This window comes from Oryza glaberrima, unplaced genomic scaffold, assembly GCF_000147395.1.
Source record: "Oryza glaberrima unplaced genomic scaffold, OglaRS2 ChrUN-Ctg63, whole genome shotgun sequence".
NCBI classification, from domain to species: domain Eukaryota; kingdom Viridiplantae; phylum Streptophyta; class Magnoliopsida; order Poales; family Poaceae; genus Oryza; species Oryza glaberrima.
In genome coordinates this window covers 12,464-35,359 of record NW_026267068.1, presented here as the reverse complement: position 1 = coordinate 35,359, position 22,896 = coordinate 12,464, and the positions used below count along the sequence as shown (strand labels likewise).

The following is a 22,896-nucleotide window of genomic DNA, read 5'->3' as shown; positions in this document are numbered from 1 at the left end:
GGGAGCAGGAAATTGAAGTGCTTTTTATCAGTTCCAAATTTTCAATAATTGATCTAGATCTGTTCAATAGTACCATCTAATCATCTATGAACAAAGTTGTGATTGTAATGTCACAACTACCGAGTACCAACTAAAATAGTTTGGGGTGCTGCATATGAGGTTGTTTGATTGTACTAATTGTGGATAATTAGGGAGAGTACGAATCCCATAACTTTGTGTACTAATTGTGGATAATTTCTATTTAGGAGTGCGTTTTTCTGCTAGTTACCATTTCAACCATTTAATACGGAGCTTTTCTTTTCTCCCTACTCCTTTAAGTGGGCAATTTCATTCCAATCACACAAGTGCGTGAAGACGTAGCAACTGCATACAAAAAGAAGTGGAATGGCAAGCAAACAATATGTTGCTTCCTTACAAGAAGTGTGCTCAGAGAAAGGTTATCCTACAATTTGTCTAAGTGCGCTGATTGCGGTGGTTGGGTGTAACTGATGACTAAAATAGCATCTTTACTCTATCTGATGTACAGGTAGAAGCTGAAGCTGTTTTACTCGAATCTGACGATGTGCCTACTGCTATAGCGAAGAAATCAGCAAATTCAGTGTCTGCAAGTTAGTTTTAGGTTCTTCTAGCAGCATATTCCGAAGGTTATTCTCCCTGTTATTCGTTACCTAATTTATTTGAGCATTTATTTATATTACCAAATATAAATCTATATACATGATCACTGAATGTTTGAAAACATTCATATACTCATGCTACTCAATGTTTCTATTACTAACTGCAAATTGTAGGGGTACTAAAATTTGTCTTCTGATCCACAATCAGAATTAACAATTATATATATTTATATTCAGTAATCTATCAGGAACCTTTCGAATTCTTACTTACTACTTCCAGAAAATACCTATCATTGGAAGTTTCAACACTACAGTGTTGCTGCACTGTGTAGTTGTGGACAAATGCCATTCTAGTGGCATGCATTAGTTGGGCAAGTTAGTGCAAATGGCGATAAACTTTTGGGCAGATAGCTGGTCTATTATAATTGATCATAAGGAAACCTAAGATTTCAGTACAATGATCATCCTTGATCATTTAATGCCCCACGTTCCAGCCTACCACTGAGGTTTGCAATGCAACTACTTGATTGCAAGTTTTGTTAGTAATAGAAGTGGACAAACAATCCAAACTGAACAATTATACAGCAAAAAAGGCATTGCGTACTGCAGGGGCAGATACATCCGTCTCAAAATAAGTTTACTTTTATACATGAATATGGACTTATCCTATATCCAAATTCATGTATAAAAGTGAACTTATTTTGGGATAAATTTTGAAATGGTATAGTTTTTATATTTGGGGGACTATTTTGAATGGCTATAAGTTGTTATATTTTGGGATGTAGTGAGTCAGTCGTTTCACATTCATTTGAGAAAGGCCCGGGGGGTCTTCCGGCTAGCACACAGGTGTGGCTAGCCGACCCGGGTTTGAGCCTCACCACTCTCTTAAAAATTTTGATATGATAGCCCTTCCTCTCATATCCAACGTTCACATTCATTTGTTCAGGGCAATTCTTCAGTAGAATCATTTTTTAATACAACTTACATGGTCATCAACTCACCATTATGTACGTTCTAAAATCGAGTAGACCTTTTAAAACTGCTCTATTGAGAATTCACAGCATGTGGCATTCTAGAGGTTAGAAAATGTGTTTTATATGTGTACAATGTTGGTCACATCGCTAACAATTTTAACTACTATATCAGGAAAAACAAAGGAAGTAGACTGCGACCAAATCTTGAGTGCATTCCAAGCTTCTGCAGCAGCATACTTGTCTCAAAAGGAAAACTATCATCTGTGCACTCAGCTACATCTGATGCCATCGGAACACCTGAATCCATTTCTTCTTCAACTGTTTCATCCCCAAGCTCTAGAAGCTTTTCATCCAGTGTACCCTCAGGTAATACACAAGTCTGTATGTTTTTGCCTTGTGTATTGGTTGGTACACCTTTCAACTGAATACAATGAATTCGACTTCTTGAGAGCTAAGTCAATGAAGAGTCAATGTTTTTTCACTTTGTATTTCTCCCAATCTTAATAAAATTGGTCGACCGAACCTTTCAGCCGAACCGGCAAAAAAGTCATGAAGAGTACTGTCAATCATTTTCACGTGAATGTTTTGAGGTTCATCAATTCATGCACTTGCCATGTTATTTCTCTTTAATGCAATGGCCGAAATATATATATTTTTATAATCATGACCGAATGTTTGGCGTAACATTTAAGATACATCTGGTTTATAAACATATTTACCACCCTAGACTATTTAATGCATTTGATTAGATGTAGCACCTTTTAGGAACTGTGTATTTGATCATTTATGCCTTTTTCTCTTTGTCAGTGTACTAAATATGTTGAATACTGCAGAATGGGGAGACACATATGGGTCAGCAAATGTGTCATTCCACCAGCCATCTCTGTCATCTCAGCGTGACCAAGCAATTGCAAACATGAATAAGTTATCCAACAGGAGAGCTAGCCCTTCAGGCAGTGGTGGGAGTGAGATCTCCAACCATGATGATACAGTCCTGACAAGTTCACACTCGATCAATTCAGAAACAGGTTAAGTAGCAGCAGCAGTGGGAATTCTATCTATAAGAGCTTCAATAGAGATCGTTCATTTGATAACTCGGATCAGGCATCCGTGTCAGATATGGCAACAAATCTGAAACATCTCATGACCATGTATTAAATCCATCAAGAAAACAAGATGAAACATATTCTTTTCAAAGTAATATGCACATGACTGAAATTGCATGTTTCTCATACCCTTATATGTAACTTCTGTTAAGCAGGAGTATCTAAAGCTTGAGATTGAGAGGCTGAGGGTTAAACTACGGCATCTTCAGAAGCTTAATGAGTTAGCTCAGAAAGAATCATTGGACGCCAATCAGAAAGTAAGTTCACATTTTAATGGTAGGAGCTATACATAAATTTGGGCATAGCCTACAATGTCTAACTTTTTCCAGTTGAATGTTTGTTATTAGTTACATAAGTTGGGCATCCAGGACATTGAGGATGAAATTAAGCTTAAGAGACAGAACTGACAGAAGAAAAGGTAGGAGATTGATAAGGAAAAAAGAGAGAGAAGAACAGGAAGTTGCCAGAAGAGAAGATCAATTAAGAAATGAAAATGCTGAAAAGTGAAGCAACAAAACAGAGTAATGGCAATCAGGAAGGTGATGAGAATAAGACAGGAGAGAGGATTTCGTGCGCTTTTTGACGAGTATACAGGTATACCTGGGAGGAGATAAAAGCATCGACTTCGTCACTGTCTGAGGATCTTATGATTGGCAGGGATCATATGGTACAGTGTACAAGGCTAAGTTCATCATACAGTTGCAGCAGTAAAAGTTCTGAACTCCCCGAAGGCTGTGGAACTCAGCAATTACAACAGAGGTACTGTCATTTTCTCCCCAACACTCACCTTTTTAGCTGTTCAGTACACTGTACTCTAAGGCAAGATCTAACCACCATTAACAAACCCCGGGACGAAGTGCATGGTTTCAATCATATCAAATTTGACAAATAAAAAGCATTCTCCAGTGGTACACCTTTATTTTGTGATGTGCAAAAGGCAAACAGCAGAATCTTCTCTTTTGCATAAGACAAAATTCTTGAACCCTCTGAACTGTCTTAATAGGAGTTCACAAACTATTTATGCAGATATAGTGCAAAATCATCCTCTGATCATCCTTATTCAAAGTACAATAACATCTTCAGTCTAAACGATGCAACTCATCTTTTTTTTTTTTGTCAGCTTGAGGTCCTAGGTAAAATCCGGCACCCTCACTTGCTCCTGATGCTAGGTGCATGCCCTGAGCATGGTTGCTTGGTCTACGAATTCATGGAAAATGGCAGCTTGGATGACATGCTGCAACGGAGAAATAATACACCGCCATTGACCTGGTTTGACCGTTTCAGAATTGCTTGGGAGGTTGCAACTGCTCTTATGTTCCTTCACAGTTCCAAACCAGAGCCTATCATACACCGGGATCTGAAGCCCGCAAACATATTGCTTGACAGGAACTTGGTTAGCAAGATAGGTGATGTAGGTCTATCAACTTTGCTTCCAAGTATGGATCAGTACCTGTCCACAATGATCAAGAACACTGCTCCAGTGGGCACTTTCTGTTACATAGACCCAGAGTATCAGAGAAGTGGCGTGGTCTCCATGAAGTCCGATGTTTATGCTCTAGGGATCGTGATCTTGCAATTGCTGACAGCGAAGTCACCATGGGGATTGCCCATGTTGTGGAGACTGCACTAGAAGATGGACACTTCGTGGACATTCTGGATGCAGCTGCTGGGCAGTGGCCTTTGAATGAGGCACAAGAATTGGCTTTCCTAGCCCTAAAGTGTGCCGAAATGAGGCGCAGAGACCGGCCCGACTTGAGCGATCATGTTCTTCCAGCATTGGAGCGGCTGAAGGATGTTGCAACCAAGGCCAGAGAAATGGCTTTTAATGGCCACCAAACAGCACCTCCAAGTCACTTCATTTGCCCCATACTTCAGGTTTGTATCAACACTTATCATGATAGTGACAGTCTCACAGCAAAAATTACTCCTTTTCCCTTTGAAAAAGAGAATCACAGTAACTTTGCTGATGATGTTCTTAATAATGTTTCAGGAAGTGATGGCTGATCCATATGTCGCATCGGATGGGTACACATATGACCGGAAGGCGATCGAGCTGTGGCTAGTATGAATGACAAGTCCCCTATGACAAATCTGAGATTGCCTCACAAGAGCCTGATACCAAATCACTCGCTTCGTTCTGCAATCATCGACTGGAGAACAAAGAGTTAGTAGCTGGTACACATTCTGGCCTGCATTCTCCAGAATGTAGCAGTTGATGATTGATTTTCTTCTCAAGGTGGTAAATTTTTGCAGATCTCATGTAGAAGTAGTCTTCATGTTGGTTCCAAAAATAAAAATAAAATAAAATAAGTGGTGTTCATAAAGAGGTTCAAGTTGTGCAGCTTTATCAAATAGTAGTAGTAGAAATTGTTTCCTACTAGCTCATAGGCAAACACCTTCCACCTCACTGTCTTAGTGAATGGTGAACAATTATTTTTTTCTCCTTTGCCATTCATAATGATGTGTTGTAAGCTTGTAATTAGTGCTCTCAACATTTGATCTGATTGTAGGAAATCTTAATGAAAATTCAGTATGAAGCTTTGTATAGGGTTGTTGTTCTATGCTGTCATTTTTGTATACTGTTGGGCTGTCTCATCCTCAGTGAAAAAGCAGAAGTTGCAACCAATTAAAACAATCTCAGCTATTGATGATCTTATGGAAATCAGATGACTTAGGGGGTGTTTGGGAGAGAGGGGCTAAACTTTAGCCCCTCTCTCAAAAACATAAGTCCCTAGGGTAGGGACTTATGCTTTTGTGAGAGGGACTAAAGTTTAGTCCCTAGTTCCCAAACACCCCCTTAATATATCAATCTGCAGCGCAAAGTATAGGACATAATGATGAAGCACTGGGCTCAGGCTCATTTGCAAAGCAGATTGCTTTTTCATTAGACAGGAAAGTCAATAAGCAAAATAAGTTTGCTGCTGTTTTATGCAGCTATCTATCTATATCTTATCTCTTTGCCATGATGAGTTAGGTTAGCTCTCCCTCTTCCATTGATTGATTTTGCAAGTTGTTGTTGTGTGTGAGCATAGCTGAAAAGCTGGAAGCAAACTTTCAATTAACTTTGATCTCTGCGAATCGCGTAAAGATACAATTGTCGGTTGAAAAACAACTTGGCCCAGGAGAAAAAAAAACTAATCACTGAGAGGATTAATTATAATCTAATCACATCATCATCTCCTATAAAGATCTGATGACCATGACTTTAAACCTGTCACCTGTCTCTGCAGATTATCTTTATTTTTATTAAAGATCAACAACCATTTTTCTCTTTTTCCATCCAAGAAAGGAACTGAATAAATAGTACTATGATGAAATAGTGTGGATCAACATCACCAACTTTCATCAGGTGTCGCTGTTTACAAGATTTCCTTGCGATTAAAGAAGTCGCAAAATGTTAGGTCACCTGCAAGCATTGCAGCAGAAAAGGGGGAGCATAGTAGTACAAATGATTGATTGATTGGTTGATCAAAATGGACATGGCTCCAGATAATACTCTTGTTGCTGAAGAATTAGAAAAGATTTCATTAACTTTTCTCATAATTCAATCAATTAGTGGTAGTAGTACAATCAATATACCAATTATCAAGCTGTTAATCCACCAACCAGCAGATTTGGTGAATTGGTACATATAAGAATGCCGTCCAAGAAAAAGCAGACGGCCATTTGTTGTTGCTTTGTTCCTTTGTTCATATCATGGAATCAAACTGAATTAATCCAAACCAAATTTGCTACTACTACTACTGCTAATCATACTAGTAATTAGGTACCAAATCAAGGCAATTAATCCCCTCCTCTTGAGTGATTAATTATAATTAATTAATTAACCAAATCACCACCTGGTAAAAACACTGTCTTGACCAATCAAAGCTTGATCCTTTCCCAAGTTTGTCATGGCGATGGATGGATTGTTTCTAGAAGAGCTCTCTGGTGACGAGCGGCGCGGCGGCGTTCCACGTGCTCTGGCTTGTCCGGTCGGCGGCGGCGGCGGCGGCCGGGAAGAACTGGCAGTGGCTGGGCAGCACGTTGCCGCCGGCGACGGCGACGGCGGCGGCGGCGGCGGCGGTGGAGGAGGAGATGGTGGTGTTAGATTTGGGATGGCATTGTTGGTGGTTAGGCTGGTGCGGCGCGCCGGCGGTGGCGACGCGGCGGCAGGAGGGGCACATGGTGAGCGTGGCGGCGGCGGAGGAGGAGGGCTGCATCGCGGACGCGGACGCCGGCGAGGGCGCGGCCTTGAGCGCCCTGAGGTCGGCGAGCTCCTTCTCGAGGCGCTTGTTCTCGTCGGCGAGGCGCTCGCACCACCGCTTCAGGTACTCGCAGTCCACCTCCGTCTGCTTCAGCTTCGTCCTCGCCCTCCGGTTCTGGAACCACACCCTCCACCTGCCGCGGCCGCAGCCCCAGCCTGTTCGCCAGCGCCACCTTCTGCTTCTGCATCATCACCAACACCGCCGATCAGCGCACGCCATGGATCGGACGAACACCTTCCAGATCACGCAAGAACCGGAAATAATGGAAGGTGAGGAGGAGGAGGCGGATGCTTACGGGGTTGAGAGTGGAGTGCGTCTTGAAGCACTCCTCGAGCACGGCGGCCTGGTCCTTGGACAGCCTGAGCTTCTTCCGCCCGCCGGCGCCGTCCGCGCCGTCGTCGTCGTCAACCCCGGATCCCGACCGCTCCAGCTCCCTCTCCCTCTTCCCGCTCGCGCTCGACAGCGCCGCCGCGCTGTCCGGCGACGTGGACGCCCTCCCCTGGTACATCTCCTCGCCCCCAACCCCAACCCCCACCGCCGCGGCAGCATGCGCCGCGGCCTGATCCCGCCTCACGTCGCCGACGATGGAGTTGAGCGCGGCGGCCCACGGGGAGGATGATCCGGCGCCGGGGGAGGAGGTGGTGGTGGTGGAGGAGGTGAGGCTGCCCTGCGAGGCGAGGCCGAGGCCGAGGCTGAGGCCGAGATCCATCATGGCGATCAGGTGTTCGATCAAATGGCGGCGAGGTGGAGGAGGTGGAGGAGATGAGTGGGGGTGGAGGAGGCGAAGGGGGGTTATAAATAGTGGTGGAGTGGAGGAGCAAATGATGAGCTGGTGCGAGTGGATCTCGTCGCGAGTCGCGACCAATTATTAATTGCGACGCGGGGTGGGGTGGGGCCCCAGCTCGGCTCGATCTGAGCTGAGCTGAGTGATTGAGCCGAGTCGAGCCGAGGCTGAATGCCTCGGGCTTGGCTCGTTGTGTGTGTGTGCGCGTTGGAACTTGGTTTATTTTCGATCTTGCCGGCTTGGCTTTGCTTTGCTTTAAGTTTGATCTGACGATAACATTAGCAGCATCGATCATCGTTGTACGCTAAGGGGCTTGTTTAAAACACATGATTAATAAAATGAACAAATATAAAAAAAACACATGATTTAAACAGAAATACATGTACAAAATAGAGGTTGCACAACACTAAAATTATATGGGAATGATTGTTCAACTAGGCCAGAGAAAAAACACATACTTCAAATGAGATAGACTTAAAAAAAATTTTCCAAGTGGTTTAAGCTCTTGCTAACTTTTCTTTAAAATCTTTGTGGGAATGTTCATTCCATAGAAATTTTTAAGGAAAGGGTAGGATTCAACATTTCTTGTTTTAAGGTTTTCGTAGTATGTTTTTTATAGAATTAAAATGCTTTAAATTTCATATGTTTTCCTTACAATCCAAGGGAGCCTAACCGTTCATGTTCCACGGTGAATTATTTGAATGCATGCATAAGAGTTTAGTAACAAGTGAAAAACGACTGGCTTAAAATCGTGGTGATTTGTTTGAAATGTAGGAATTTCACATGAAACAGTTCAATTTCATCAGAAAGATTTGACGGTCTTGTACTTTGTACATATGTTGTACTTCTTTATATCTTAAATCCACAGCACTGCATGCAGGTGAAACCTTTGAATCGTAGCATATATATGCACTTGTGTTTTCAGATATTCCAGCATTTACTGGGATATATTACCACCAGTGAATTTAATAAAATCTGAAAGTGCAGCTGTGAAGGTACTCCTGGGACAAATAAATTCAGACCGCCGATCGGCGCTGCTGGCCAGGAACTGTTTGAGGAGGCAGGCTATGTTTTGCATTGGTATCGTCTACAAGAATATTGGATCTTACTGCTGACCAGTTCATCGATCTGACAGAGAAGAAAAAAAAGAAAAGAAACACACGAATGGTTCAGACTAATTCAGACGACCTACTTACTGTAGTAGCTCATCAGCTGCATCTCTCTCCTCTGACGATCGAGCAGTGACGCAGATTCCAAGGAGCAAAACCTGCAAACAACGAAGGATCGATCTCGGAGCAGGAAACAGATCGATCGATGGACCGGGATTAGCTGACAAGACTGCATGGAAACATGGATGGATCATATCATCCAAAACACGGATGGAGCTAGGAAGAGGTCAATGTCTGATCGTGCATGCATGCATATGAATTTGGTTTAATTAATTAACTGTTAAGTCTGAATTCCTGGGACGGTAGGTTGCTGATGTCCCCTGGCAAAACAACACTGGTTTACCTTCCAATCCATGGATGTCGCGTTAATTTGGATGGCAATAATAACTGACGAAATTGTTAATCACTCCAGCTTAATTAAACTGATCGAAATAGTACAGCTGCAACAGGCATGAATCCTGCATTTTGGGTTAGCTAGCCTGCCTAGCAATTTAAGCAGCAACAGGACGGCCTGCCTGCCTCCTAATTACTCAAAGCCAGGTTTGTCAGCTAGCTAAGTACTACTACTAGCACATGAATACTAAATAATTAGAAGAAAATCCAGATAAAAAGGAATGCCATTGCCATGATTTTTTTCTTGTAAAAAACTAAGTGAACTGTTCTAACACTCAAGAACACACCAAAAAAACAAAAAAAAAAGAATATCCAAGTGTATCATATCAGATAACACATCTGTATACTTATTGACGAGTAGAATCAGAATTAAGCTGGAGATTAACCAACAACGTACGACATCATCATGGGATCTTCTTCTTGCAGCATTATCCATCCTTTTTCTCCAGCTGTGCTCGTGAACCATGCATGACAGTCGAAGCAAACATTCTAGAACTCACTCCTCACAAAATCACTCCATCAGCTTTACTATAATAAACCGAGCCGATCTCGAGCCGATGCCGTATCGGCTCGAGGAGCCGGCTTGGCAGACAACAAAGCAAAGCAAGGGCCATGATTTTCTCCTCCTCATCATCACCCAGCTGGGCTGCGGCCCCTGAGGAGTGGGGCCCACATGGGGAGAAGACAGGGTGGGCCCACAGGCCCGGCCGTGCGGCTCGCTTTGCCGGTACTTTTCCTGACACCCCCACAACCTCCCCGCAATCATTGGGGGCCTCCAGTCCAACTGCTGTACTTAAACTATTCATTCCTTCATCATTACCCCCCCCTAAATTATACTGGACTCCTCCAAAAAAAAAATCTTTTTCATCTTGAACACCAAACAAAAGAGAAATATACTCCACCACTACTACTACAGCATAAATAATCTCAGGGCTTTTGAATCAAGGCTAGATACTACCACTATTATATATTAGTAAAGTTTATTATTTTGTGCTAAATAGCTTAATGATTTACAAGATAAGAATAGATTAATTAAATATTAGTATAAAGTTGTAAAATATAGATTTAAAAAATAGTTTCCAAAGAATTCATGTATAGAAAAAATGCGAAAATTACACCACCTGAAAGCTTGGGGTCCAAATGCATATAATTATCCAACATTATTTTTTTCTTATAAAAGAACGCGTAAGATTTCTAGTCCAGATGTTGGAGCAGAGAATTTCACACGAAACAACTATTTTGACGTTTAAAACATATCAATATCAATTTAGTGTATAAACGTAACGGAATTCTGTATGTATATTTTGTTGTGAAAGTAGCGATCGATGTCACCGAGGTTGTTAGTATGCATGCCATTTTGTTGGGGTTGCTTGTAGTTGGTGATGACTATCCACACAAGATAGTGTGTTCATTTTTCGCATAATGGTCGGTCGCATTTCCACAGCTTTTGAAGCATTATTCATTTAATTTCCAACCTTTAGCATGTTATCTCTCCAACTCTATTAGTACTCCAACCAAAACTAACCTCACCCCAGGTTGGAGGAATTATTGGCTGGGCCATGCCTGCCTCCCAACTCAATGGTGGTTCTTGTTCCTCCATCCTCTGGATTGTGCGGCCATCAACTTTTGCCCTGATGCACTCTATCATTGCATTGCATCCTCAGTTTCTTTCTTATTCTCTCTTCCCTGATAACTTCTGCTTTTGCTCTAAAAAAATCTGCACTTTTCCTCACCGGCCGTTTTATTCAATTTGACTAGGCATGAATGATAAAGAAATGTGAAGAGATAATTAATCTTGTGGAATCTGACCAGACATAATCATAGTAAGGGGGATTTTGGGAGTAAACGAACAAAATTTCGAGTTACAAGTTGAGCTATCAGTTAGAAGCCACACAAATATCATTAAGGTGGAGTGGATCTTCCAGGAAACAAAGGATTAGCTAGAGATTAATTAGAGAATTTAATCCTTGACTAAAATTTTTGTCCATTCCACAATTAACCAATAATATAGTTTTACCAATTAACCAATTCACACAAGCTGATTAGACTTCCAATTTAACAGTCCCTAGCTAGCTATAAAGGTTATAGAAAGTTCCTTTTTTTTATCTTCAGCTAGCTGGTTTTTTTTTTCTATGTATGCATATGATTATCTTTTGGGGACTTTTTGCCTTTGTGCAGAGGGAAACTGGTGATGGGCAGCATGCAATGCAATGATAGGTCCCATGTTTATGTATCTTGACATGACAGAGAGGACTACAGGACCAATCTTGTGCTGAAAGCTGCATTAAGCAGATGGGGTGTTTGAATAATGGTTATAGGATGTCCACTTAGGGTGGCGTTCAAGTCCCCTAGATGTTGTTGTCGGGTCAAGTGGTGATTTCTTTTCTACTATTTTTTTTAAAATTTTATGAACAAATTATTAATCACTACATGCACAAGCTATAGCTAGCCAGTGATGAACGGCCACTAGAGCTGACCCTACACATTTCAAGGCATATGGTAGTAGCTACTTGATGAGTACTAGTGCACATTTGTTTATGTCCTAATTGGAATGTGATCATTAAGAAAGATTAGCACCATTTCGAGGATTTTAAAAGGAGATAAATATATATGTGGATGTGCTCTTGATTATGAAATGGTTTAGTTGTTGATACTATTTGAGAGAATTTTATTCAGAACAAAAGTACTAATGAAGAAGGTGTCACAGGGTTATTAGAAAAGGAAAGAGTATCATCAGGTAGGAGTACCAAATAATTGGCTTGTGATTCAGTGGCTAATGTCTCCATCAATTGGAGGAAAAAGGGATAAGAGATTCATACATATCCATAATCTCCACCGTGATATATACTTTTGACGTTTCCTCGTTAATGCTCTTGCTCCATTGTCTTTCTTCTGAAAGCGAGTGATTTGATCGGATTTGCTCGACCAATTAGAGCCCAATAAATCAAAGAAACAAATGTAAATTAAAATAGACCCCACCACACAACATTCACTTTCCTTAATTGACACTCGTTCCTCGTGAAACCCCTCAAACACATATATATACATGATCAAACGACCTTCCATCATGTTTTTTTTTAAAAAAAATCGACCTTCCATCCCTGATGTATCGTGTATACAAACATCCCGCTGTCGCTAGCTTGTCTTCAAATTCATCGCGCAGCATGCAAGGCTAGGATCAACTTACAACCCCATTATTTTTTCGCTTGTTCATATGCTTATCTAAATCTCTTATTAGCAAATAAAAGACCATTTGTGAGTAAAACTTCTATACACGTGTCCTTATCTTAGCAACTCAAAAACAAAGGTTGTAAAATAAACTACGATAAAAAAAACAAAAAAATCAACTTCAAATTCACAATAAGACCCTTAATTTGCAATGAACTTTTGCTTGGTTTTCTTTTGATGAAATTAATTTTGCTTGGTGACATAGTATACCGCATACTATACTATTTCCTCCGTTTCACAATATAAGTCATTCTAGCATTTCTCATATTCATATCGATGTTAATGAATCTAGACATATATTTCTATCTAGATTCATTAACATCGATATGAATGTGGGAAATGCTAGAATGACTTACACTGTGAAACGGAGGAAGTAGTATATTCCTATAAGGTGTATGTGTGGATGTAACAATTTGGTTAGTTTGTTTACCCTTGGGGAGTGCAAACCCCAATGCATGGGGTAGAGTAGTCGTAGTACAATTGGCACTTGGGGGTGGCTGAAATGGTGGGTGGTTACTTGTGGGTAGCTAGCTGTCGCTCACGTGCGCCCAATCATGCGCACACCGAGTGAGGGCCCCGACCGGGCCGGGCCCACTTGTACGAGGCAGCCGGGGACTCCCCATGTGCCTCCCTCGTGGCCGCCAGCCCGCTGGTCGTTCATCACATCGCTCCCAATTATTTATTTTTTTTAAAAAAAATATAGTGTAAACACAGACTTTCATAACGCACGCACATTCACATATCGAAAAATAGATCATCTATAACTGATAAAATAATTTTAACCGTAAATACAAGAACATGCCCCATGAGTACACCGCCTACGAAAATGTGAGAATCTATATAAGTTGTAGGATTTAAATTCAGGTGGATTAGCTCTATCATAAAACCTTGACGAGTTAAGCTGTGCTTACTTCACATTAATTTATTTTTCTGTGTCCACTTGATCGAGCATGCATACATTTCTGTAGCTTCTCTCAACTTAGCTTATGATTAATTTCGTCATTGGATCCCAGATCCCCTCCAACTAATCATGCCTTGTTCTTCAGTCGTTGCGCATGCAACTTGCTTGGACGGTTGCTTGATTATTACTGACAATATATTATTGCTTATATAATCATAGCTGCATTGTGTAATTGGCACAAGAACTTGGCCGGTAATAATGCATGTATAGTTAATGGTACAAGGGATTAGCTGGAGATCGATTGGTGAGATTAATTGTTGTTGAAATGTTGATCGATCGATGATGATGAGAATTGGATAGCTAGTCAGGGAATTATTGGTCTCAAATGATGGTGGAAGTTGAAAGCTACCTAAGTCAGACGCCACCATATGTACTACACATATACATGTACGCTTCAATTCTCGTCTACTACTTCTGTTAATTATTATTTGCAGTTAATAATTTACTTGCATGTTGCAATGCACATAAAATTATTTGCAGTACGTACGTATTAGTACTATATATAGTACTCCCTATAAACTAATTGGAGAGTGAAAATGTGTGTGCAATATAAGAAGTTAATTAGCTACGTATATATAGGTAGATGATAGTACAAGAAGCGTACGGTACAAAACGGTGGCCGGCATGCAGCGTGACGGCCAGCTCGGCGTTTGTTAGCTTTCCGTTGCCAACAATGAATGATCGATCGATCGAAGCGCATTAACGTACGGGATCGAAGCTTGAATGCATGTACACACCCATTACATTGGGTCTCATTCTCTCTGGGCCGATCGATCGATCGATGAATCGAATGATTGGTGGAATGCGCACACATTAAACGACTGAACGAATTATTGCACTTTTTGTGGACATATATGGATCCACCAATCAATGCATACATATGTATACTTCCTAGTATATTCTAGAATGTAGTTAATTACCTCTATTGTTCAAAGTTTGTTCCAAACTATAGCTAAATCCAAAGCGGCAGCATATATACCCTATGTATACAAGTTTTACGTGCACACTCTATACACACCAACTAATTAATATCATAAAAAGACTCAAGAAAAAAATAATGCATATACTTTTAATAGTATTATACCTACATGTAAAGTCTTAAAGTCAAATTCATTATATTTTAGCAATTACAAAAATAATAGTTTTAAGAATATAAATTTGTCAAAATTTTCTCTTTTTTATTGCTGTGTATGATGAATTTGAAGATGGAACTTTACAAATAAATGTAATACTATTAAAAGTACATGTACAAATCTTTTCTAAATTTTTTAAGGATATTATTGAAGTACATATACAAATGTTTCTAAATTTTTTTATGATATTTGTTAGTTGTTGTGCACGGTGTGTACACGTGAAAACTTGTGTACACATGGTGCGTTTATGTTTCAAGTAGCCCGCGTTTGTAATAATGAAACGTCTAAAATACCATCATCTCTACAACCCATGCACACACCTTCCACCGATAGTACCTTCAAGGTATTGATAATTGATGAATGAAATTCTAGTCTTATAATTGATGAATGACATTCTAGTCTTTTTACCTTGTGAAAAACTTCAGAAAGTGACAACATTTTGGGAAGAGTCGTATGTGCATGAAAAGGTATGTATAACTAACGGTCAATTGGATGCGATGGATGATATCAAGGGACCATATATATATATCGTCATGTAACCGATATTTCTCGTTTAGCAATTGCTTGCAAGTCATTTCCATTGACTCATATTAATATGTTTAATTTTCCGCCATTTTCTCCAGAGCAAATTCACAAACAAGCAACCCACAAGTAACGACAGCAAACTGAACCTGTCTACTTACTCCATTGTGGTATATATCCACCACATTCCACATAGGCCACTTGTCACATGTGCCAATAATACTAGCAGCTGCATGCCTTGTATTTGCATGAATATATAGTTGCATTTGTACCTTATCACTGCCGCTAGCTAATTTAGCAGAGTAGTACATATGCTGGTTTAGTTTGACCCTGCAGTTAGCCGACATCTCCATGCTGTCAAAACACACACACACACACATGCATGTACGACACCGGCCGTGTGAGCCTAGCCGGCCTAGCTGATGGTTAATTATTGAGTAATGTAGGTCCTTGTTTGAGAAGTGAAGGTATTTGATATGTACTCCACTATATATCAACTTGTGAGTATATAAAAATGTTAGATTTTTCACTTAGTTTATTTATTTCTAATTTATTCTCTAAATTTTTAGAATTTTGACTGTTTAGATTAGAGAAGGTGAATATTATATACTCCATCCTTCCCAAAATATAACAACTTTTAGCTTTCATGATTTGTCTTAAAATATAACAACTTTTCCGCTAACATTCTTTTTCCAACCAATCACAGCCCTCCACCATTTACTTTTCTTATCTATCTTCACTACTTATTCAATTATAACTCTTCACCACTCACTTCTATCTACTTTCTTAATAACTATGTTCAACTCTAAAACTTCTTATATTTTTGGACGGATGGAGCAATTAAGAAGCTGCCGCTGTTAAAAGTTTTCTTGAATAGCCTATAGTGTGGCAGACAGGCTGACATGTACAGGAGGGAAGCTGCATGCATGCCTGCCTGCTTTTTCATTCGTAACAAGCAGCTTAGCTAGCTGGATGGATCGATCGGTCGGTAACTGCTGCTGCTAAATTATTATTAGTAGGATTGATCTGGAGTTGCACATGGATGTGGCTCTGCTCGTAATCATTTCCTGCATCATGATGATCCTGCAGCGAGAGAGATAGTAGATCGATCAGCAAATATATTTATCAATAATTGTGTACGTGGGACGCTAGCTACATGCGTGGCTGTCTTAGTTAATTTGTTTGTTTGCTAGTTAATAAATACCATCCTTAATAGTATAATGTATGCTTCGAAATAATGATTAATTCTAATCAACGTTCATCGACCTTGATTGCCATGAACAAATACATACGGTTAAAGAGTAAAAAGGTGAAGAAATTAAAAATAGTTTATTAAAATAATGTAGATGATAAATATATTTTAAAAAGATACGGTTTGAGAGTAAAACGAGCATATATCTACTCCCTTCATTTTATATTATAAATTGTTTTGACTTTTTCTGATCAAATTAACTTTTTAAGTTTTATCAAATTTGTAGGAAAATATAATAATATTTTTAAAAGAAAAAACAAACATACCATCAAAATATATTCAATGTAAAATTTAATAAAGTTAATTTAGTATCTTAGATGTTTTGCTAAATTTCTTTGTAAACTTGTTCAAACAAAAAAAATTGATAAGTAAAAAAAATCAAAGCAATTTATAATATAAAAAATAGGGAGTTACAATGACATTGCATTAGACGCTAGCTATGTATAGCTAGGGATCGAAAATGCATGTTATAATTTACCTAGGCATTCTACGTAACCTAGATTATTACTGTATTGCTTTAAGAAAAGAAAAGCAGCGCGCTACAGGCCATACATGCATGCGTGCAATCAGGCCATTGACAGCAAGTTTAAGTGCAGCAAATCCGGGTCCGGTTTCGCAACAAAACTGGTAGTAATAGGTAGCTAGGCTAGCTAGCTAAGTGTGATTAAAGTGGGCGACAACATGCGGATTATGGTAATGCCAGTGGCCGGGCTAATTAAGTAAGATAATCAATTATATTTAGCGGCATATAAGTGCATGCCTCGATGATCGTGCAAATGTGCAGTGCAAACACGATGAAGCTAGGAGGAAGACGACGAGGCGGAGGAAGCGAAGAAGAAGGGGGTCAATTGAGATCCTCCTGCTCACTGACATATGGGTCTGAGGGCTATGGAGCCTACATGTCAGTGAGTAGCTCAATACGAACTCCCTCCATCCCATAAAAAATAAATCTACTCCCTTCATTTTACAATGTAAGTCATTCTAACATTTCGCATATTTACATATATATCTATCTAGATTCATTAACATCAACATGAATGTAGGAAATGTTAGAATGATTTATATTGTGAAACGGATGAAGTAGGACCGGATGTACGATGAATTTAGACATATGTATGTCTAGATTTATAATACTAGGATGTGTCATATTTAGTACTAGGTTGATTTTTTATGGAACGGAGCGAGTATAACTCTGAAGACGACCTGCATCCGAGGAAGGGCAATGGCTATGGTGGCGTCGTTGCCGCAGCATGTGCGATGCGGTGGCGTGTGCGTGGAATCCCAAGGCGGCCAGCGAGGCCGAGGCGTACGGGCATGTCGCCCACACGTGCACATGCATTGCCCCGGTCAACATTCGCCCGCATCACCACCCCAACCGACTCTATATTTTATACTCTCTCTCTGTCTCTCTCTGCTCTGCTCTAGCTTCAATTCCTCTCTGCTTTTTCTTCTCTCTTTTTGATTTGAATATGACCAAATGGATGCCTTTCGTTTATAAAAATCGTTCGAATTCATCGATCGGCCGTGTGTGTGCGTGTGTGTGTGATCGCGCTTTCCTGGCACTTTCGTCGTCGTGTTGCAGGTGTGCGCTCGCTCTCCTGTCCGTCCACGGGCATCTGATTCGCACGGCACGTGCCACTGGAATTTCCACATTGTATTGCCAGCTTCTAAACTGCCGTCGATCCATCCATCCATCAGGTGCATGCATACATGCACAAGTCAGCCGGCTAGAGCTAAGAGCAGGTACAGTACCAGGGGCAGGCTATTAGCCAGCTGTAAACATATTTTAATGAGATAAAAGATGAGAGAGAAAAACAGCGGGCTACAGATCTGTAGCCAGCTGCAGTGCGCGCGGGCTTTAAGACATATTGTGTGTATGACAGATGGGACCATATATTAATAGTATAGTAAGCAACTATTGTATAAATTGGCTATTAGATTGACTATAGATGAATTGAAGCTAGCAGTGAGCTCTACTATTAAACTTGCTCTAAGAGCAGGTACAATAGCAGGCTATAAGCCAGCTGCAAATATATTTTAAGGAGATAAATGATGAGAGAGAAGAGTAGTGGGCTACAAATTTATAGCCAGCTGTAGCACGGACTCTAAGACACAGTGTGTATGACAGGTGGGACCAGGTATTAATAGTGTAGTATATAACTATTGTACGAATGAGCTATTAAATTGGCTATAGATGAATTGGAGCTAGTAGTTGACTATACTATTAAACTTGCTCTAAGCTAGCTCCCATGGCCGGATTGACCGGCCGACCGGCCTGGAGAGAAGTGTTGCCAGAGAATAATTAGGCCCATATATGTATGTACAGCCACTATACCATACAACTGCTCAAAGGTACCCTATCAATTATCATCATCGACATATTTAACTTTTTGCCACTCTTACAAGCGGTAATTAAGATTCATCACTGAACTCACATGTCATAGATATATGAGGACCCATATGTTATAGACTATGAGTGGTAAATCCATAATTGTCACATCTTGAAAATGGCAAATAGTTAAACCCATTCAGCATCAGGTCGATAAAAACCGATATTGATAAAAGGTTTCCCACCATGCATCCCAAACGGACAAAAACCTACATTGATGAGACTACATCGATGCCGGTTTATAAAAATAAGATATTGATAACATCGTATGTCATATATTTAGTGTCGTTTGTTGTTACAAACCAGCACATGATATTGTTTTAGTAGTGCCGGTTTTCTAATGAACTAGCTAGCACGGATAAAATGAGTGAGCCTGACTCGGGGGAGGAAATTAAAATGTTTTTAAGAGCATCGAACGTGTGAGCCAAGAAAAATGAACTTGCATGTATAGTTTCTAAGTGTCGAACGAGATGTTTTCTCAATGCCATAACATTAAAAGTAATATGTTCATACGTTAAAACGGATCCATATCTCTGAGATTGTGAGAATGAGAATAGGGGCCATTCCACTTAGAATGGAATGTGTGATCTATTTTAAAGCATGCGCTTTTTTAGCAACAGTTTTCTTTTTCTTTTTTTTTCTCTTGGACAGAGCTTTTTTTTTCATTAAGACCTTGTGGGAAGAGGAGCGCATGCACTATGATGTGAGGGATGGAAGAACGGATGACTTTACTTTTAAGTAGTAGAGATTATGGAGGTACTACTCTGATTTACTATTTCCATTCCAAAATATAGCAATTTTTAGCTATTAATTTGGACACGCAGATAAAAATATTTATATTTTGAGACGGAGAGAGTAACAATTGTTAGACCCGATTCAAGTGGATAGATCAGGGTATGACGGCCTAGGCCCCTGCTCGATTAGGGGCCTAGGTCCATGTATACACAAGGTGTCGTATGTTTCGTGTACCATTTTGACCTCCGCGCGTACTATGAGCGATCACTGCGATGGTTCACGGTGCGACCATCCAACTGCACAACAACTCCACTGTACTAGTCCACCTCCGACACTCTGGTGACAAGTGTGTTCTAGAGCTCTCAAAATTGTTGAGCCGGCCCTGAAAATTGTTGACAAGTATACACTTCCTCACTCCCATTAACACTTCATTATGTAAGATAGGTGTCGTGTAAGGCCAAAAATCGCTGGCGCAATACGCTAATAATTAAATCATAAGTCTACAACAGAGTAACTAAAATCGAAAGTCACACCTTGAAGTTGCAGTTTGTTTGTCTGCTCAAAACTGACGTAGATGATACTACTACATTAGTGCAAGTGTGCACATCTAATTGACGTAACTAACCAAACGATAGACCAACTCCCAATCTAAATGAACTGTCAAAAGTTGCTTCAATTCCCACTTGTGCTTGCTAACTACCAAAGATTCAACAGCTACATTTTTAATTTTTAAAAGAAAAAAAAAAGAGGCTATGCCTGGTAGAGGGAAAAGAATTCAGCTCAAAACAGTGAGTATACTAAATTACGAATTTTAAAAAAGAAGGTCAATTAATTAGTTCTTCTCATGTTATTTCATCAACTTTTCATGTGCATACATGGATCCATCCTACATTTGTCAAAAACTAAATTAACTTTGCACTTGATCCTTAAAAATACACAGGAAAACGAGAGATCAATTCAACTCTGTTCTACTATTGCGTCTTGCTCAATGTCATCATCTTCTAGCTAGAGATCGCTAGCTTGGTCATGTCGATCATGGCGGCGCGCGCATCGATCGATCTACCTCGCCGCCCTGACCCCCTTCGCGAGTCCAGATGATGCGCCGCCGTACGACGACGACGCTGCTCCGGCGTGATCTCTGAATCCGCACAAGAACTGGGGGTGGCCGGGGAACATCGCCGCCGCCGGCGAGGGCACGCCGGCATTGGCGACGCGCTTGCAGGAGAGGCACATTGTGAGGGTGGTCAATGGCGGCGCGGCGGCGGGCGGTGTGGGCGTGGCCTTGAGCGCCCTGAGCTCGGCGAGCTCCTTGTGGAGGCGGCGGTTGTCGTCGGCGAGCTGGTCGCACCACCGCTTGAGGTGCTCGCAGTCCACCTCCGTCTGCTTCAGCTTCGTCCTCGCGCGGCGGTTCTGGAACCACACCTCCACCTGCCGCGGCCGCAGGTTCAAGCTCTTCGCCAGCGCCACCTTCTGCTTCTGCACATCATCCATGGATCAGAGGAAGAAAATTCAGCCATGCCATTCTCTCGGATACAATCCCATCTCCAATCCAATCCACCATTGGCGATGGGTAGGAGAAGAAGCTTACCGGAGTGAGGGTGTGGTGCGTCTTGAAGCACTCCTCGAGGACGGCGGCCTGGTCCTTGGACAACCGCAGCTTCTTGCGCGCGCCGCCGCCGCCGCCGCCGCCGACGTCGCAGCCGGCGTCGTCGACCTCGTCGCCGCTGCCGCTGCCGCTGCCTCGCTTCCCGCTGCCGCTCGACACCGGGCTGCCGGGTGAGCACGCGAACCTCTCATCCTCCGCCGCCGCCGCCGCAACCACATCATCACGCCTGATCATTTCCTGCTCCGCCATGCCGGAGTTCAGACAGAACCCAGCAGCCGGCCATGTCGCCGCCGTCGTCAAGCCTAGCCCGAGGCTCAGGCCAAGATCCAAGCCTTGCCTCTCCATGTCTTAAGTGCTCTAGATCAATAGCTACAAGTAAGTGCTACTAGTGAGTGGGAGTTCGTCGGCGTCGGAGACGATGAAGAGAGGAGGAGAAGAAGACGAGGGGTATAAATAGATGAGAAGATCATGGATTGAAATCAAGAAAAGAAGATTGGTCGACAATGATGAGCTGGTGGCGCGTGGGTGGATCTGCTTTGGAGATTCTTGAGGCCCAGCCAGCGACGATCCTGCAGTTTGCGATCGAGGCTGCTGCTTTGACCTGACCGGCCACCATTACAGAATACAGCTATAGAGCTTGATGAGAAGAAGACGAAGAAGGTAGTAGAACTGCAGCTGCATGCTTGCGAGTGTAATCAATCATCTGAATAATAATAATTGGGGATTCTTCGTCCCAGGTGAGATTAGCAGCTAATTAAACTAGTCCAGTCAAGGGAGAATATTTTTCTTCATCCAAAATATTTGTTGCTGTGTACGTGTGCTTGGGTGAGTCGCTATCGATCTGTGTAAGAAATATATGGAGTGCGGCTGCACGATTTCAGATGTTGTGTAGTTGTGCCAATCTAGGAATTTTTGAGCTTCAGTTTTGAGCTTGAAGCTAGCCACAGTGCAAGAAGCTTTACTGACGGTATTTGGAGGAATTTTGCAGGATTTTCATACGATTTAATTCAATTCCTTTGAAAAATCCTACGCTATCTACCTATTTCAATCTTTGGTATGTTAGAGTAATAGCATGAATTCGTATTTTTGGATAAAGAAATATTCCAGCTTTTGCATAAGGTGTACATGCATTCAACTATTCATTATTACAAAGCATTAGCATCGTTCATAAAAATCAACCTCGAATAGATTTGTAAACTGTTGTAATTTTGTTTTGTGAGAAAATTGTTATCTAGAAAAAAAAGAGATTTGGAGGGCGCTACGTCCCTCCAAACATTTGTTTAATAATTATAAGCGTGTTGGGAATTGAACACGGAATCTTGGAGTTGGAATCGTACACCCCTTTTCACTGCACTAACTCGATCTCTCACATCTAAAATTACAAATAAACATAATTACTCCCAAAAATCCATTCTAAAACCAAACGGGGGCCTTAATCATGCCGACATTATTGTTGGTCCCGGGTGAAAATTGAGAGACAATCCAGTTTGGGCATGTCGGGATGGCTGCTGCTGGGTGGAGCCCTGCTGGTCTCATGGCTCGGTCGGTCGGTCGATCGATCGGTTTGGGTTAAGCAGCAGATCGATCAAATGATGGTACAGTGGCATGGCTGGCTAGCTCATCATTTTCGACTCAACTCATCAATTTCATCATGGTTCTAATGATGGATCGACCCCATGAGACAGCTTACTACATGGTCCTTAACCCCTTCATGGACTATATTGCCAGCTTTGTGTCTGAATTATAAGATGCTATATAGCTGCTTAGGTAGTACTCATTG

The 22,896-nt window shown here is 41.3% G+C and overlaps 2 protein-coding genes and 1 pseudogene across 2 annotated transcripts; 1 reads left to right on the top strand and 2 right to left on the bottom strand.

Annotated features, from left to right (window-relative positions):
* Window positions 1-318: 318 nt before the first annotated feature.
* Window positions 319-4,930, top strand: LOC127759733 (U-box domain-containing protein 35-like; annotated as a pseudogene).
* A 1,438-nt stretch (window positions 4,931-6,368) lies between these two features.
* Window positions 6,369-7,747, bottom strand: LOC127759730 (homeobox-leucine zipper protein HOX2-like). The gene is given in 3 exon segments (XM_052284015.1): window positions 6,369-7,070; window positions 7,072-7,125; window positions 7,240-7,747. Coding segments are annotated over 3 exon segments (930 nt in total). The 5' UTR covers window positions 7,657-7,747; the 3' UTR covers window positions 6,369-6,611.
* Window positions 7,748-20,296: 12,549 nt separating this feature from the next.
* Window positions 20,297-21,760, bottom strand: LOC127759731 (homeobox-leucine zipper protein HOX28-like). Its single transcript, XM_052284016.1, has 2 exons — window positions 21,099-21,760; window positions 20,297-20,986 (listed from the first exon to the last, which is right to left on the bottom strand). Exons 1-2 carry the CDS (start codon window positions 21,459-21,461, stop codon window positions 20,570-20,572), a joined length of 780 nt encoding a protein of 259 aa, XP_052139976.1. The 5' UTR covers window positions 21,462-21,760; the 3' UTR covers window positions 20,297-20,569.
* Between the last annotated feature and the right edge of the window lie 1,136 nt (window positions 21,761-22,896).

What these genes read in the sequence shown, in the direction of transcription:
- LOC127759731 (XM_052284016.1), bottom strand. Translation starts at nt 21,461, where the DNA reads ATGGAGAGGCAAGGCTTGGATCTTGGCCTGAGCCTCGGGCTAGGCTTG. An exon ending in CGCACCACACCCTCACTCCG is followed by an intron (nt 20,987 to 21,098) that starts GTAAGCTTCTTC and finishes GATGATGTGCAG; the next exon opens with AAGCAGAAGGTGGCGCTGGC.